This window comes from Salmo trutta, chromosome 1 (genome assembly GCF_901001165.1).
Source record: "Salmo trutta chromosome 1, fSalTru1.1, whole genome shotgun sequence".
NCBI lineage: Eukaryota > Metazoa > Chordata > Actinopteri > Salmoniformes > Salmonidae > Salmo > Salmo trutta.
Window position 1 is genome coordinate 51,445,502 of NC_042957.1, and position 15,590 is coordinate 51,461,091.

Sequence of the window (15,590 nt, forward strand, 5' to 3'; positions counted from 1 at the left end):
TGCAAATCCTGTAAGTAGGCCTATCATGTTTTCAATAAAAATGCAGATATAGGCTATTTTACTGGTTGCATTTGGTGACGAAATAGGCTAATCGCGTTATGCTATGGGATAGGAAATAAAAAGGCAAAAGAAATCTTGTGAACATAATAATCATTGGCTCACCTTTCCTCTATCTCTCTGGTCGAGAGAAGTGGAGGTGCCGAGGTCAGAGTAGCCTACACAGTAGCTTGACCAGCGCCACCCTTTGAGTTTGAGTTTATTTATTTTATTTTTACAGGGACAGTGCACATTAATCAACGTTTCAGTAAAAGTGCCGGTTTTAGCCAGCCGGCTAATTTTCAACCCCAGTCCCTGGGCAGGTTATTAAAAACAATTACAATATAGACAATCATAGAACAGTGAGAACACGCAGAATAACATAGGACAAGCAAGACATAGCATAAAGACAGAGCAACATAGGACAAGCAAGACATAGCATACAGACAGAGCAACATAGAACAAGCAAGATGTAGCATACAGACAGAGTAACATAGGACAAGCAAGATGTAGCATACAGACAGAGCAACATAGGACAAGCAAGATGTAGCATACAGACAGAGCAACATAGAACAAAAAGCAACAAGACAAAATCCATAAAAACAACAAAGTGTTTCCACACCTCACAAGCTACAGACAACAGACAACATGGAAAATGGTAATACACAGCTAGTGGTTATGTTCACAAATCTGATTGAACTTTAGCCATGTCTTCATGCATTTTGTGAAAGTGTGATATGTGGTGCAGTTATGTGTGTCTGATGGCAGTGTATTCCAGACATGGGACGCTCTCACAGAGAAAGCGGATTTACTAAAGGTGCTTTTCCGTAAGGGAACTATACAGTCACCTCTCATGGCAGACCTTGTGGATCTGCTGCCATATGTTTGGGTTTTCTGTTTAACAAAAATACTGAGTGGAGGGGGAGCCGGGCCATTTAGGATCTTGAATACAAGACATGCGTCGGTGTATTGCACCAGATTTTCCCAACTCAGGAGCTCATGCTTTCTGAGGATGTAACAGTGATGATGGCTATTGGGCTTCCTATCAAGCACTTTGAGAGCCTGTTTGTAGACAGACTGAATGGGTTTTAATGTTGTATAGCAAGCTTGGGTCCAACTAGTCAAGCAGTATGTTAAGTGGGGGAGTATCATCGATTTGAAGTACAGTCTTGCTACCTCTGTGGTCAAACAAATTTCGTATAAATCGGAAATTAGCTAGGTTGAATTTGGTTATTTGAATTACCTTTTTCACATGCTTTGAAAAGCAAGTGAGATATACTTCAATTATACATGTATCATGCAGGGTGTATTAGCTTACCCAAACAATCAACATTCTTCTTGACAAAACGTATTACTCCGATTTTGTCCACGCACCTGACAAACCGTGACATGCTCTCTATAAGCTGCTACTGCGACATCAGACTAGATATTGGTGAACAAAGCGTATGCCGGATATACCCTCATGCAAAGCACACACATATGCATTTACCTCTTTTTAGGGAAACTGAGTGACATCGCACGACGTGGTGAGGACTATAGAGGTTCAGCAGCATGACAGCAGCATGTGAAAAATTTATGAAATGTATGCATTCACTACTGTAAGTCGCTCTGGATAAGAGCGTCTGCTAAATGACTCAAATGTAAATGTGAATGTGACTTAAACAATAGACCTGGCCTAACCATAACTATTGACCTACTGAGAAAATGTATATCAATCAACCTTCAACACACCTTACCGGAAGGGGGTGCGGTGTCATTCTTGCCTTGCTGTTGCAGAGATAAGACAGCAATCTTGGCACTCAACCTTTGCCAACGAGATGTCTATCATCATTTGTTTGGTACCACCCTCGACAAAACATGGTCAGATTAATGAGAAATACCTTCCAGGATGACTTCGGTCATTGTAGTAGGCATATTTACTGAATGAATGAATGTATTATCCAATGAATTCATTAATGATTACATCAACGAATGAATCAATGGATGAGTCAATAAAACAAATGATCGCCTAAATAGCCAAAAGAATAGCAATCAGACATATTCCAAAGACCATTCCTTGTGCATGAAACGTCCAGCTTACAGTATTCATTATATTAGAAGAAGAATAAAATACATTCTTGCATCATGCATAATGTAGCCTTTAGATTCAGAACAATTTGAAGCATGATTGTTCCGTTTTTCAGCACTATCGTCATAACAAGTATATCCGTGCGTAAAGGGGAACATTTGTGATTGATCATAATCAAATAGCAATATATTGATGGTACATAACTAATGGTTATCACCAAACTCTATCTTGTGTACATCCAATGACTTCCAGTTGAAGGCGGAGCTAAGCCAAAGAGATCTTTAGAGACCACATAAATACTCCCAGTGTCCACTCTTATGGCACCAGCAGTATCTTATGTCATAGAAACCGCTAGAATGAGTCTCACAGCCAAGGACAAAAAGATCGTGAAAGCCTTTTTTGGAAAGGTGGCTGGAAAAGCAGAGGACATCGGGAATGAGGCTCTCTCTAGGTAAAGACATCATTATATATTGAACGAATTGTTTTGTAACAGAGTTATGCGGTGCATTTACCCACGTTAAATCATAATACATAATCACATGTTTTTATTTCTAGGACCCTGGTGGTGTACCCCCAGACCAAGACCTACTTCTCCCACTGGACGGACCTGAGACCCGGCTCTGCTCCCGTCAAGAAGCACGGTCTGACCGTCATGGGAGGCGTCCTGGATGCCGTGACCAAGATCGACGACCTGACTGGTGGTCTTCTGGCCCTCAGCGAGCTGCACGCCTTCACGCTGCGTGTGGATCCCGCCAACTTCAAGGTGACTAAATAACTTACCGAGTCAATAAAACGATTCTCCCTTTCTCAAAATATCACAGCGGCAACCGTGTCCAAATGTGAGTCCTATGTATGTATTTTGTGAAGGTTCCAATTGAATCTTCAGAAAAACTATCTTTCGCATATGGACTAGGCCTAAAACGCTTGATAATAATAACTATATTCCCTCTACATCTACAGATCATCAACCACAACATCCTGGTGGTGCTGGCCATGATGTTCCCTGACGACTTTACCCCTGAGGTGCACGTGTCTGTGGACAAGTTCCTCGCCAAGTTGGCCCTGGCGCTTTCCGAGAAGTATCGTTAAAAGGCGAGAAGATAAATACTCTCGGTTTTCTGTGTTGATCATAAATGTGCACGTGTTGTATGATATGAATCATGGAATAAAAATACCGACATCATCTACTGTTTATCGTGATCGTTTTTATTTAAAGGGACAGCGGGTTTTGCAATGTGAGCAACTGTGTGGCGAAAACAGCCAGGCTTAGCACTGTGCATGAATTAAACATGACGCAAAGGAACATGGTTGGAGAGCGCTGTTATAACACGCATCTTCCAATTGCAACGTCTGCTTATGCCCACACATATTGTCTCAAGAACATTTTATATTTGTAATACCCTCAAACACAAAGTTAGGCATACCTCATCACTGTCAATCGTGAATGATAGTTATTCATGTTTTAACGGCGAAACTGCGTGTGTATTCCCCATAATGTGATAGATCTCAAGCAGTTTCATGGGAATGGTCTATGCATTTCGATCTTGTTGAATGACTGTTTAGAGCAGATGGTGTAAACAGACTATTAGCCTTCCTTGTGTAACAGTGTAGGTTCCGTCCCTCTCTTCGCCCCAACCCGGTCTCGAACCAGGGACCCTTGCACGCATCAACAACTGACACCCACCGAAGCATCGTTAGCCATCGCGCCACAAGAGCCACGGCCCTTGCAACGCAAGGGGAAACCCTACTTCAAGTCTCAGAGCGAGTGACGTCACCGATTGAAACGCTATTAGCGCGAATCACCGCTAACTAACTAGCCATTTCACATCGGTTACACTTGTATTTTGTTTCAATCAAAGCATATATGCTGTTGAGTTTTTGGCGCACGATGCTTTTTTTTATTAACAATTATAACATCTCATTAGAAATGATGAGGTGTTTTTGGTGGAACAGTAACATTAGCCTATAGGCCTATTATGCTATGCTATTATAGTCGCTTCTGTTATGTAAACTAATAATGAATCGTTATGTGATCTTACGAGACATTGATTCAGTTTCGATCTAACTTTACTAAACGAGCACCATTGTGAGAAGTGATGATGTTCTATTTGTAATAATAATAATAAGTGATTATTAAGACTATTAGGCTTAGACAATAGATCTTGATGAGTGTTATTGTAAACGATTGGAGTGCCCTTCATGGTTCCAAAAGGACAGCGCTAAATAAACTTTGTATTTGATTAGCTTGAACACATGGTTACAATATACCCTATTACAGAATAAAATAAAACAGAGGGGTAAATAATCAATTCATATCATTTATTTGCAAAGATTGAATCAATTAATCAATTGATCAAACAGTGATCATAAATCATTACTATGTAGAATTGCACGAAGTTCGTTTTAAAACAGCCATAAAATCATGCTTTTGGTGTGGTGTATTTATGCATCTCAAATAATCTAAATGCATTATTACTTCCAACTTGGCCCAATATACATTCCAATTTCCCCACCACGACATAGCCTACCAAGTTAGAACATTTAACCTTTATTTAACTAGGCAAGTCAGTTAATAACAAATTATTATTTTACAATGACGGCCTACCCCGGCCAAACCCTCCCCTAACCCGGACGACGCTGGGCCAATTGTGCGCCACCCTATGCCCTGCGTCCAAACCAATAGCCAATACAGGCTAAATATCTTAAGCAGGGCTACGGCAACTTCCAGGGAGGGTCAGGCTCCTGGGCTTTGCGGTGGCCGCTCTGGTTTGGGTGTCCTCGGCGTTGCTGTGACCAAGTGTTCACATATCGTTCTGGGTTCCAATGCGCAATAGCAGTTCGGTGGAGTTTTATGAACATCAATTAACATCAGTTAATTTAGATGTTATTTTATATACGTTCTGATGCTCTTAACTTCTCAAGCCTCCAAGCGGCCTCCCCAGTGCACACATGTAGCCTACAGTTCTTCATCATGAGCCAGAGAGAAGACAGGGAAGAAACATCCAATCCTCCCTCTAGGCTGCTGTAACCTACATATTTATTTGTTTTGTCATTCTAACGTTATTTATGGAATTTACCCCTCATGTATGTTGTCACAGTTCATATGTGTGAAATGTATTTTAGGACAATATTTGTGCTTTTGGTTGGACAGAGAATTGGGTGCTTTGGAGGCGTACCAGTAGAAATAAGTTGCACAACTTCTAGACTTATATTAAACCACAGAAAAGATGTAGGCCTATTGACGTGGACCTTTCGTTTGTTGAAAATAGATGTTAATGTAGGCTATACATGTTGACAAACGAACACATAATGAAAGCGATGAAAAATATATTTTCGATTTAGCACTTTATTTTTCCTTCAGAATTGATACATCTGTTTTGATACATGCAATGAAGGGCGCCGGATGTTGCTCTGTTTATGTTGACGCAGGCAACGAACGCTCTAGTGGTACTGTCTGCACAGGGAGCACACCACGATGGCAAGGAACTTCTGGAAAGCACCTTGGACGTCGGCGGTGAACTCAGCACCCATTCTTGCAGCAACGACAATAGTCAAGCAGTCAGCCAGCAGCTGCAAAAGAAAAAAGAAAATGGACATGTAAAAAAATGCATTCTGGCACACTATTGAGAGTAGAATATGACCTTGTGAAGTATAAAATGATAACTAATTTACCCGGAAATTGTCGGGATCCACGCGCAATTTCTCGGAGTGCAGCACGCTAAGCTCTGTGAAGGTGGCCTTGATGTCATCCATGTTCTTGACAGCCAGGACCAGTCCTTGCAGGACGGTCTTTCCGTGAGCGGCGACCTTGGGGTTTCCCTGGATGGCAGCGGCGTTGGACAGGTTTCCGAAGTTACCAAAATACCTCTGGGTCCAGGGGTACACGATCAGACACCTGTAAGTGAATAATGGGATTATGAGTGACTGCATTAATCATATAATATGCACGAGGTTCAATGTAAATGTAGGCCTATTTTTAAGGAGGTATGAAAAAGAGCAAAGACCTGGAAAGAGCCGCGGGGCCCACGTCATCGTAGTCCATCTTCCCGAAGATGCTCTGGATTGTTTGGCGCTCGAAGTCTGTCCACTGAACCATATTGACGTTTGTGAGGTATCACTCAATATGACATGTACTGTTCATGCTACTGAAGGGACAGCTTATATACGCGTTTTGTCTCCACACCAAAAGCCAACTATTGGTTTAGCTGTTTTGAGAGGGCTGGGTTAACAATGTTTTGTAGAAATTCATTGCAGTACCACGCCAGGCCATTCATAGTCTCCTGTAAATTACAACGACCGAAAGGAACAAATCACCAAGACAGTGACGATAGTTCTCATGTGCCTTATATGCTCATTCATTAATGACCATCATTATTTATTACCAATTCATATTTGAAATGATTTAAGTGGCGTTGGTGGAAATGTGGACAGTTTAATGTCCCTGTGACTGCCGATGTATAGATAAATAATTCATACTTTTTATTTCAATAAGTCAAATTAAGAAAAAAGTTCTGCTAAAAGCCGAAAAAGAAAATATGTTGCCTGCCTTTTGTTTTATTTTATTTAGGCCTAATAAAACATTGATTATTATTATTTTTTTGTAATAATTTATTTTCCTTTTATTAATCTACATTTTATGATGATAAATAATGTTTTCATTCACAATACATTTTTTTTATTATAGTCTTCTATTGAATAATATGACAATTACGATATCATGATGTGTGTGCCTATGTTTTTTCAAGCAAGTGCAAGTTTGAGCAATTATTTAAATAATGATTGGTGTATGAAGTCGTATAATATGAAATGGTGCAAACAAACTTATAAATGACCTACTGCAGTCATCTCTATAAGAGCTGGGCCATTCTCATGTAAAGTTCGGGTGAGAAATCTGATCCAAGACCAGTGCTTCTGGCCTATTGATTATTTCATGAAATAATAAACTGGTCTAAATACTGGTAATGTAGGCATCGAGAAGACAAACAGTAATGACTTATATCATATCAGGATGTAAGGTCATATCATTTATTTTATTTTATTTTCATTTCACCTTCATTTAACCAGGTAGGCCGACAAAAACAACAACACAGAGTTACACATAAACAAACGTACAGTCATAATGATTGTGATATAATAATGGTAGCCTAATAATTATAATGATGATCATGATGATGATAATAATGATAATGAAGGTGGTGGTTACCTATTACTATAATAATTGCTATTACTATTAATGGCAATGTGGACCCAGAGTGGAGTAGCGGAAGTTTTCAACTTTGTGGACAGTGGATATATTTGTGTAATTATCAATAATCTAGGTCCATCAATTGTAACTAAACATTAAAACACATATAGCCTACGATTAATCAGGACAACAGGACAACAACGTTTCACATTCGATCGGCAGGATTCATTTATTGCATATTTTCATTTAAATTTGCACTCTACAAAGATTGTCAAGTGGAAGTCTGGCTCATTGCTTAACGGTACTTCTCAGACAGAGCCAGGGCCAGCTGGGCCACAAACTTGTCCGTGGACACGTGCACCTCAGGGGTGAAGTCATCAGGGAACATCATGGCCAGCGTCACCAGCATGTTGTAGTTGAAGATCTGGGGATGTGAAGAGAGAGCGGAAACATTATTAGAAGCATATTTCACGAGTATGTTTCTGAAGATTGAAATCCATACATTAAGCTATTACAGTATTCAAATTTCAACGGATGCTAATGGGAAAAAGCTACTAGTGAGAAAGAAAACAAGTGCATTTTTACTATTTACTAATCTTGGAGTTGGCAGGATCCACTCACAACATGAAGGGGTGCACCTCGCTGAGGCTAAGAAGACCAGCACTAAGGTAGTCAATCTTCTCAATGGCATCCAGGACGCCTCCCATGACGGTCCCACCGTGCTTCCTGACCGGGGCAGAGCCGAGGCTCAGGTCCTTCCAGTGGGAGAAATATGTCTTGGTCTGGGGGTACACCACCAGCGTCCTGGGAGGTTGAAAACATACGTCGGTTATGCGGGCATGTTTATCGTTGTACTATATGACCCTACTATTTTAACTTGATATGAATTGGAAAAAGAGAGTTCCATTTACGCGCGAGTACCATTTTTACGCACGTGTATGGTAAGGAATTTTCAACCATTCACAAGTAATTCAAAGGTCTTAAATACTTGTATTTATCAATTCCTTGTAGTAAATAATTCAATAATTGTAATTACCTGGAAAGTGCCTCGTTGCCAACATCCTCTGCCCTGCCGGCAACCTTGCCAAAAAAGGCCTGGACAATTGCCTTGTCCTTAGCGGAGAGACTCATTCATTGTTGCTTCAACTTCTTGACTTGCTGCCAACCAACTCAATAGAGCTCACTGTTTCGGGGCCCTTTTAATGTATTGTCTGATCTGCCCAAGCACAATGCTGCTGCCCAGAAACCACCTCCAAAACGGGGTGTTGGTTATCTCTTGTCATAGCGTGTCATCTTAGTTGTTTACAACTCATGGCACACAGCCAAGTATAGATAAAATAAGTCATGGGCGCATGGCAGAGTTATTCAGCCATTATTTTCTTCTTTCTTTTGGTGGATTTGTTATTATTTTATTTTGAATGTTATGAATATCGCTGGCAAAAACAGAATAAACTAATGTTGAATGACTAAACGACAGTAGAAAGAGGAGCATATCTTCTTTTTAACGATGTCAACTTTATTTCTCAACTCCTAATATTGAGCCAATAACACTTACTGGAGTATGTGACCTATGCTTTGAAAAAGGACCTGCTAATAGCCAACCTTTGTTTATCCAGCTAAACAGCTGCTTTTAGTGAAAATGTGTTTGGAGTTTACACTTCCTCTTCCACCTCATTCCCAGATCATGGGCATTAGTATGGAGTTTGTTCCCCCTTTGCTGCAATAACAGCCTCCACTCTTCTGGGAAGGCTTTTCACTAGATGGAACATTGCTGTATGGACTTGCTTCCATTCAGCCACAAGAGCATTAGTGAGGTCGGGCACTGATTTGGGCTATAAGGCCTGGCTCGCATTCGGCATTTCAATTCATCCCATAGGTGTTCAGTGGGGTTGAGGTCAGGGCTCTGTGCAGGCCAGTCAAGTTCTTCCACACCGATCTCGATAAACCATTTCTGTATGGACCTCACTTTGTGCATGGGGGCAATATCATGCTGAAACAGGAAAGGGCCTTCCCCAAACTGTTGCCCGAATATTGGAAGCACAGAATTGTCTAGGTCACTAAGGGGCCTAGCCCAAACCATGAAAAACAACCCCAGACCATTATTCCTCCTCTACCAAACTGTACAGTTTATGCATTGGGACAGGTAGCGTTCTCCTGGCATCTGCCAAACCCAAATTAGTCTGACGGACTGCCAGATGGTGAAGCGTGATTCATCACTCCAGAGAACGCGTTTCCACTGCTCCAGAGTCGGCAAGCTTTACACCACTCCAGCCTAAGCTTGGCATTGCGCATGGTGATCTTAGGCTTGTGTGCGGCTGCTCGGCCATGGAAACCCATTTCATGAAACTCCTGACGAATAGTTATTGTGCTAACGTTGCTTCCAGAGGCAGTTTGGAATTCCAGAGTGAGTGTTGCAACCAAGGACAGACGATTTTTACGCGTTATGCGCTTCAGCACTAGGTGGTCCCGTTCTGTGAGCTTGTGTGGCCTACCACTTCGCGGCTGAGCCGTTGTTGCTCCTAGACTTTTCCACTTTACAATAAACAGCACTTACAGTTGACCAGGGCAGCTTTAGCAGAGCAGAAATTTGACGAACTGACCTGTTGAAAAGGTGGCATCCTATGACTGTGCCACTTTGGAAGTCACTGAGCTCTTCAGTAAGACCATTCTACTGCCAATGTTTGTCTATGGAGGTTGCATGGCGGTGTGCTCGATTTCAAACACCTGTCAGTAACGGGTGTGGCTGAAATAGCCGAACCCACTCATTTGAAGGACTGTCCACATACTTTTGGCCATGTAGTGTACTTTTGTATATACAGTATAGTGTATCATTCACTTGATAATAAGACAAGATGTGGATTTTTCCCCCGCTAACTTACTGTGGGGGTCCTTGGGCCGCCGGTTTACCTGGGACAGGGTCCCTGGGCAAGAACATTTTGAAGACCCCTGGCTCCTGGAGATATGGATATTGAATGAAAATGGGTGAACTCCCATTGAAAAGCAGCAGTCCACAAAACTTCAGAGCTGGACGCATAGTCAGTAGGGTCAAAGCCTGTGTCACAATTTAAGCTTGTACTTTGTCAACATTTGGCCATACCACGACAACACAAGGATTCTCTTTAGACTGTGAAAATGGGGTGCTGAAAGGACAGCTCCGCTAATCGGTCAGGTAGAAGCATAGAGACAGCAATGCTCAGGGTGAACTTGGTGGTGTTGAAGAACAGCTCCGTCAGTTAGAGAAATCTCACTAATGATGAGGGCACACTTTGTCTCAGCAGCTACTAAACATTAGCTACTGTAATATTTTTTGTACTGTCATCCTAATAGCTATATTTATATGGATTCATTGAACTAAATTGATTAGTTTATATTATGTATCTTATAATGCAATTTGTATTTTCCAGGTGTCTTATTGTATATCCATGGACTCAGAGGTACTTTGGAACCTTTGGAGACTTAAAACAGCGCAGCGGCTATCGTGGGCAATAAAAAGTTGCCAAACATGGCATCACTGTGCTGAATGGCCTGGATTGAGCTGTGCAGAATATGGATGACATCAAGAACACCTACGTTGAGCTGAGCGTTCTGCACTCCGAGAAACTTCATGTGGATCCCGACAACTTCAGGGTAAGATTTTGGAGTTGAAAAGACCTGTAAATATGAGTACTAATGGGCGTGCCTAAAACAAATGAACAATACATTTTTCCTCATTGATTTACATCCAAGAGAATACTGTTCTTGCAAATCAATGACTAACGTTTCAGTCGTTTCCTTTTCCTAAGTGCTGGGCGACTGCCTCACCATTGTTCTGGCCTGCCAGATGGGGCGCGCCTTCACGCCAGACGTCCAAGCCGCCTTGCAGAAGTTCCTGACCGTGGTCGTCTCTGTGCCAGACAGACAGTACTGCTAAAGACATGTTCTATAGTGAAATACACACACACGCACGCACGCACGCACGCACACACACACACACACACACACACACACACACACACACACACACACACACACAAAGGGAACACTTAAACAACACATCCTAGATCTGAATGAAAGAAATTATCTTATTAAATACTTTTTTCTTTACATAGTTGAATGTGCTGACAACAAAAATCACAAAAAATAATCAATGGAAATCCAATTTATCAACCCATGGAGGTCTGGATTTGGAATCACACTCAAAATTAAAGTGGAAAACCACACCACAGGCTGATCCAACTTTGATGTAATGTCCTTAAAACAAGTCAAAATGAGGCTCAGTAGTGTGTGTGGCCTCCACGTGCCTGTATGACCTCCCTACAACGCCTGGGCATGCTCCTGATGAGGTGGCGGATGGTCTCCTGAGGGATCTCCTCCCAGACCTGGACTAAAGCATCCGCCAACTCCTGGACAGTCTGTGGTGCAACGTGGCGTTGGTGGACGGAGCGAGACATGATGTCCCAGATGTGCTCAATTGGATTCAGGTCTGGGGAACAGGCGGGCCAGTCCATAGCATCAATGCCTTCCTCTTGCAGGAACTGCTGGCACACTCCAGACACATGAGGTCTAGCATTGTCTTGCATTAGGAGGAACCCAGGGCCAACCGCACCAGCATATGGTCTCACAAGGGGTCTGAGGATCTCATCTCGGTACCTAATGGCAGTCAGGCTACCTCTGGCGAGCACATGGAGGGCTGTGCGGCCCCCCAAAGTAATGCCACCCCACACCATGACTGACCCACCGCCAAACCGGTCTGTCTCCTGGTAGCGCCTCCATGCTCTGCACACTACGCTGACAGACACAGCAAACCTTCTTGCCACAGCTCGCATTGATGTGCCATCCTGGATGAGCTGCACTACCTGAGCCACTTGTGTGGGTTGTAGACTCCGTCTCATGCTACCACTAGAGTGAAAGCACCGCCAGCATTCAAAAGTGACCAAAACATCAGCCAGGAAGCATAGGAACTGAGAAGTGGTCTGTGGTCCCCACCTGCAGAACCACTCCTTTATTTGGAGCCTATAATTTCCACCTGTTGTCTATTCCATTTGCACAACAGCATGTGAAATTTATTGTCAATCAGTGTTGCTTCCTAAGTGGACAGTTTGATTTCACAGAAGTGTGATTGACTTGGAGTTACATTGTGTTGTTTAAGTGTTCCCTTTATTTTTTTGAGCAGTGTATATATATATATATATATATATATATATATATATATATATATATATATATATATATATATATATATTATTATAGAAGACATTTTGTATGAATAATAAAATATATTGTTAAGTACACGTCCATGCTCTTCACTTTACTCTGTTTGATGGGCAGTAAAATAGGAGCCATTACAAAATGTAGCTAAGCCTACTTTAACTTGCCCTTATGCCGTTGGCCTAAGTGAGATTGAGAAACCTCTCTTTGACGCTGGGGTCACGAGAGAGATATTTGGTAAAACGTCACATGCAGCAACAAATTCTAAACAAAGGAATAATCATTATATTCATCAGTATTATGCTATTATAGTAATTATATCAAAACAGTCCTTGTTTTCTAATACACGACCGTAGGAAAAGTAAGGTAGTCTATCATGTTGCCCAGGTTAACTTTTACCTGCCTCAGGTAGGTGCAATTTGCATATACAGTTTCAGGCAAAAGTTTGGACACACCTACTCATTCAAGGGTTTTTCTATATTTTTTTTACTATTTTCTACATTGTAGAATAATAGTGAAGACATCACAACTATGAAATAACACATATGGAATCATGTAGTAACCAAAAAAGTTAAACAAATCAAAATATATTTTATATTTGAGATTCTTCAAATAGCCACCCTTTGCTTTGATGACAGCTTTGCACAATCTTGGCATTGTTTTATTGAACCTTTATTTAACTAGGCAAGTAATTTAAGAACAAATTATTATTTACAATGACGGTCTACCGGGGAACAGTGGGTTAACTGCCTTGTTCAGGGGCAGAACGACAGATCAGGGATTCGATCCAGCAACCTTTCGGTTACTGGCTCGACACTCTAACCACAACGCTACCTGCCGCATTCACTCAACCAGCTTCACCTGGAATGCTTTTCTAACGGTCTTGAAGGAGTTCTCATACATGCTGAGCACTTGTTGGCTGCTTTTCCTTCACTCTGCGGTCCAACTCATCTCAATCCATCTCAATTTGTTGGAGGCCAGGTCATCTGATGCAGCACTCCATCACTCTCCTTCTTGGAAAAATAGCCTTTACACAGCCTGGTGGTGTGTTGGGTCATCGTCCTGTTGAAAAACATATGATAGTCCCACTAAGCCCAAACCATATGGGATGGCGTATTGCTGCAGAATGCTGTGGTAGCCATGCTGGTTAAGTGTGCCTTGAATTTCAAAATAAATCACAAACAGTGTCACCAGCAAAGCACCTCCTCCTCCATGCTTCATGTTGGGAACCACACATGCAGAGATCATCCGTTCACCTAGTCTGCGTCTCACAAAGACCAACGGACAGATTTCCACCAGTCTAATGTCCATTGCTCATGCTTCTTGGCCCAAGCAAGTCTCTTCTTCTTCTTGATGTCCTTTAGTAGTGGTTTCTTTGCAGCAATTCGACCATGAAGGCCTGATTCACGCAGTCTCCTCTGAACAGTTAATGTTGAGATGTGTCTGTTACTTGAACTCTGTGAAGCATTTATTTGGGCTGCAATTTCTGAGGCTAGTAATTCTAATGAACTTATTTTCTGCAACAGAGGTAACTCGGGTCTTCCATTCCTGTGGCAGTCCTCATGAGAGCTAGTTTCATCATAGCGCTTGATGGTTTTTGCGACTGCACTTGAAGAAACTTTCAAAGTTCTTGAAATTTTCCACATTGACTGAGCTTCATGTCTTAAAGTTTGAGTTGTTCTTGCCTTAATATGGGCTTGATCTTTTACCAAATAGGGCTATCTTCAGTATATCACCCCAACCTTGCCACAACACAAGTGATTGGCTCGAACACATTAATAAGGAAAGGAATTCCACAAATTCACTTTTAACAAGGCACACCTTTTAATTGAAATGCATTCCGGGTGACTACCACATGAAGCTGGTTGAGAGAATGCCAAGAGTGTGCAAAGCTGTCATCAAGGCCAAGGGTGGCTACTATGAAGAATCTCAAATATAAAATATATTTAGATTTGTTTAACACTTTTTTGGTTATTAGATGATTCCATATGTGTTATTTCATAGTTTTGATGTCTTCACTAGTATTCTACAATGTTGAAAATATTAAAAATAAAGAAAAACCCTTGAATGAGTAGGTGTGACTGGTAACGTGTATAGGTTTGACTGGTAACGTGTAACGTGGTTTGACTGGTAACGTGTATAGGCCTATAAAACGAACACACAATTACAAAGGAATTGAATGTGAATTTCAACGTGTCTAGCAATGATCTCATATTTGGACGAGTTGGTGCTCTAACAAGAGGTGGGGTGCACATTGATAAGGGCATCTATCTCTGTCTCTGCTTATCTCAAAGGAAACATGCGTCGGTTTTATCTCAGTGTTTTGGTTCCACCCTAGTCGCTCAGTTATCGTGGCGCTGGCATTGTACGTATGTACTTCGATTCAGATAATATTTCCGTGATAGTATGCCCTAAGACATCAGAGTCACTTTCCTTGTTTGACGTTATTGGCTATTCATAGCATATATAGGCACATTCTGAACATTTTAGCTTTTTGTAAGAAAGTCATGCTGATTGTGATTAACCTGTTCGTACCATGAGCCATACAATCTAAATTTCATCAATGCTTTACTGTTTCACTTATTTATTTAACATTTTTGTATCACAATGAAGGTACATTTCGTAATTTCACAAAACTCTTTAAAAATCGACATATCAATAGACCAGCAAATCAATCAAAACGAATCATTCAATGGGGTCAACTGTGTCAAAATGTAAAATATGATTGATTCTTCTGAGGCAAAATCTATATTCTTCGGTGACATAGCTGAAGTAAGAACATGTTAACAACTTACAACTTTAGTTTAGAATAGGCCTATGTGTCCCATACAATTGGAAATCGTGATGGAACATGTTTAATGCACGAGGTAATGATTAATAGACCAGATTCAAGTGTTTAGAATGTTGATGGCATTGGCAGCAGGCGATTTGATTTTGAGAAGGGGTTTATAGGCAGCCTAAGCATTGCATTGCGCAGTGGATTTGGGTTATTTGCCAAAGTGGAAGTCTGCTTTTTTGATGGTTTTGTTTTTGTTGTTTTTGACGGAAATTGGGATAACAATATTTTGGACTCCAACACAAATTCAGTCTACAAGTGTCCTCTGCTGGTCTGCT

The 15,590-nt window shown here is 41.3% G+C and overlaps 2 protein-coding genes and 1 pseudogene across 2 annotated transcripts; 1 reads left to right on the top strand and 2 right to left on the bottom strand.

Annotated features, from left to right (window-relative positions):
- Nucleotides 1–2,421: 2,421 nt before the first annotated feature.
- On the top strand, nucleotides 2,422–3,289 carry LOC115198988 (hemoglobin embryonic subunit alpha). The gene is made up of 3 exons (XM_029761467.1): nucleotides 2,422–2,555; nucleotides 2,660–2,867; nucleotides 3,065–3,289. The coding sequence occupies exons 1-3, from the start codon at nucleotides 2,422–2,424 to the stop codon at nucleotides 3,191–3,193; spliced, it is 471 nt and encodes a 156-aa protein (XP_029617327.1). The 3' UTR covers nucleotides 3,194–3,289.
- A 2,143-nt stretch (nucleotides 3,290–5,432) lies between these two features.
- LOC115199033 (hemoglobin subunit beta) lies at nucleotides 5,433–6,241 on the bottom strand. The gene is made up of 3 exons (XM_029761545.1): nucleotides 6,109–6,241; nucleotides 5,777–5,999; nucleotides 5,433–5,674 (listed from the first exon to the last, which is right to left on the bottom strand). Exons 1-3 carry the CDS (start codon nucleotides 6,198–6,200, stop codon nucleotides 5,546–5,548), a joined length of 444 nt encoding a protein of 147 aa, XP_029617405.1. The 5' UTR covers nucleotides 6,201–6,241; the 3' UTR covers nucleotides 5,433–5,545.
- A 933-nt stretch (nucleotides 6,242–7,174) lies between these two features.
- Nucleotides 7,175–8,481, bottom strand: LOC115199038 (hemoglobin embryonic subunit alpha-like; annotated as a pseudogene).
- Nucleotides 8,482–15,590: the final 7,109 nt, after the last annotated feature.

Coding starts and splice junctions, on each gene's coding strand:
- LOC115199033 (XM_029761545.1), bottom strand. CDS start 6,200: ATGGTTCAGTGGACAGACTTCGAGCGCCAAACAATCCAGAGCATCTTC. Junction 6,000..6,108: donor GGCCCCGCGGCTCTTTCCAG/GTCTTTGCTCTT, acceptor ATTCACTTACAG/GTGTCTGATCGTGTACCCCT. Junction 5,675..5,776: donor TGGATCCCGACAATTTCCGG/GTAAATTAGTTA, acceptor TTTCTTTTGCAG/CTGCTGGCTGACTGCTTGAC.
- LOC115198988 (XM_029761467.1), top strand. CDS start 2,422: ATGGCACCAGCAGTATCTTATGTCATAGAAACCGCTAGAATGAGTCTC. Junction 2,556..2,659: donor GGGAATGAGGCTCTCTCTAG/GTAAAGACATCA, acceptor TTTTATTTCTAG/GACCCTGGTGGTGTACCCCC. Junction 2,868..3,064: donor TGGATCCCGCCAACTTCAAG/GTGACTAAATAA, acceptor CTACATCTACAG/ATCATCAACCACAACATCCT.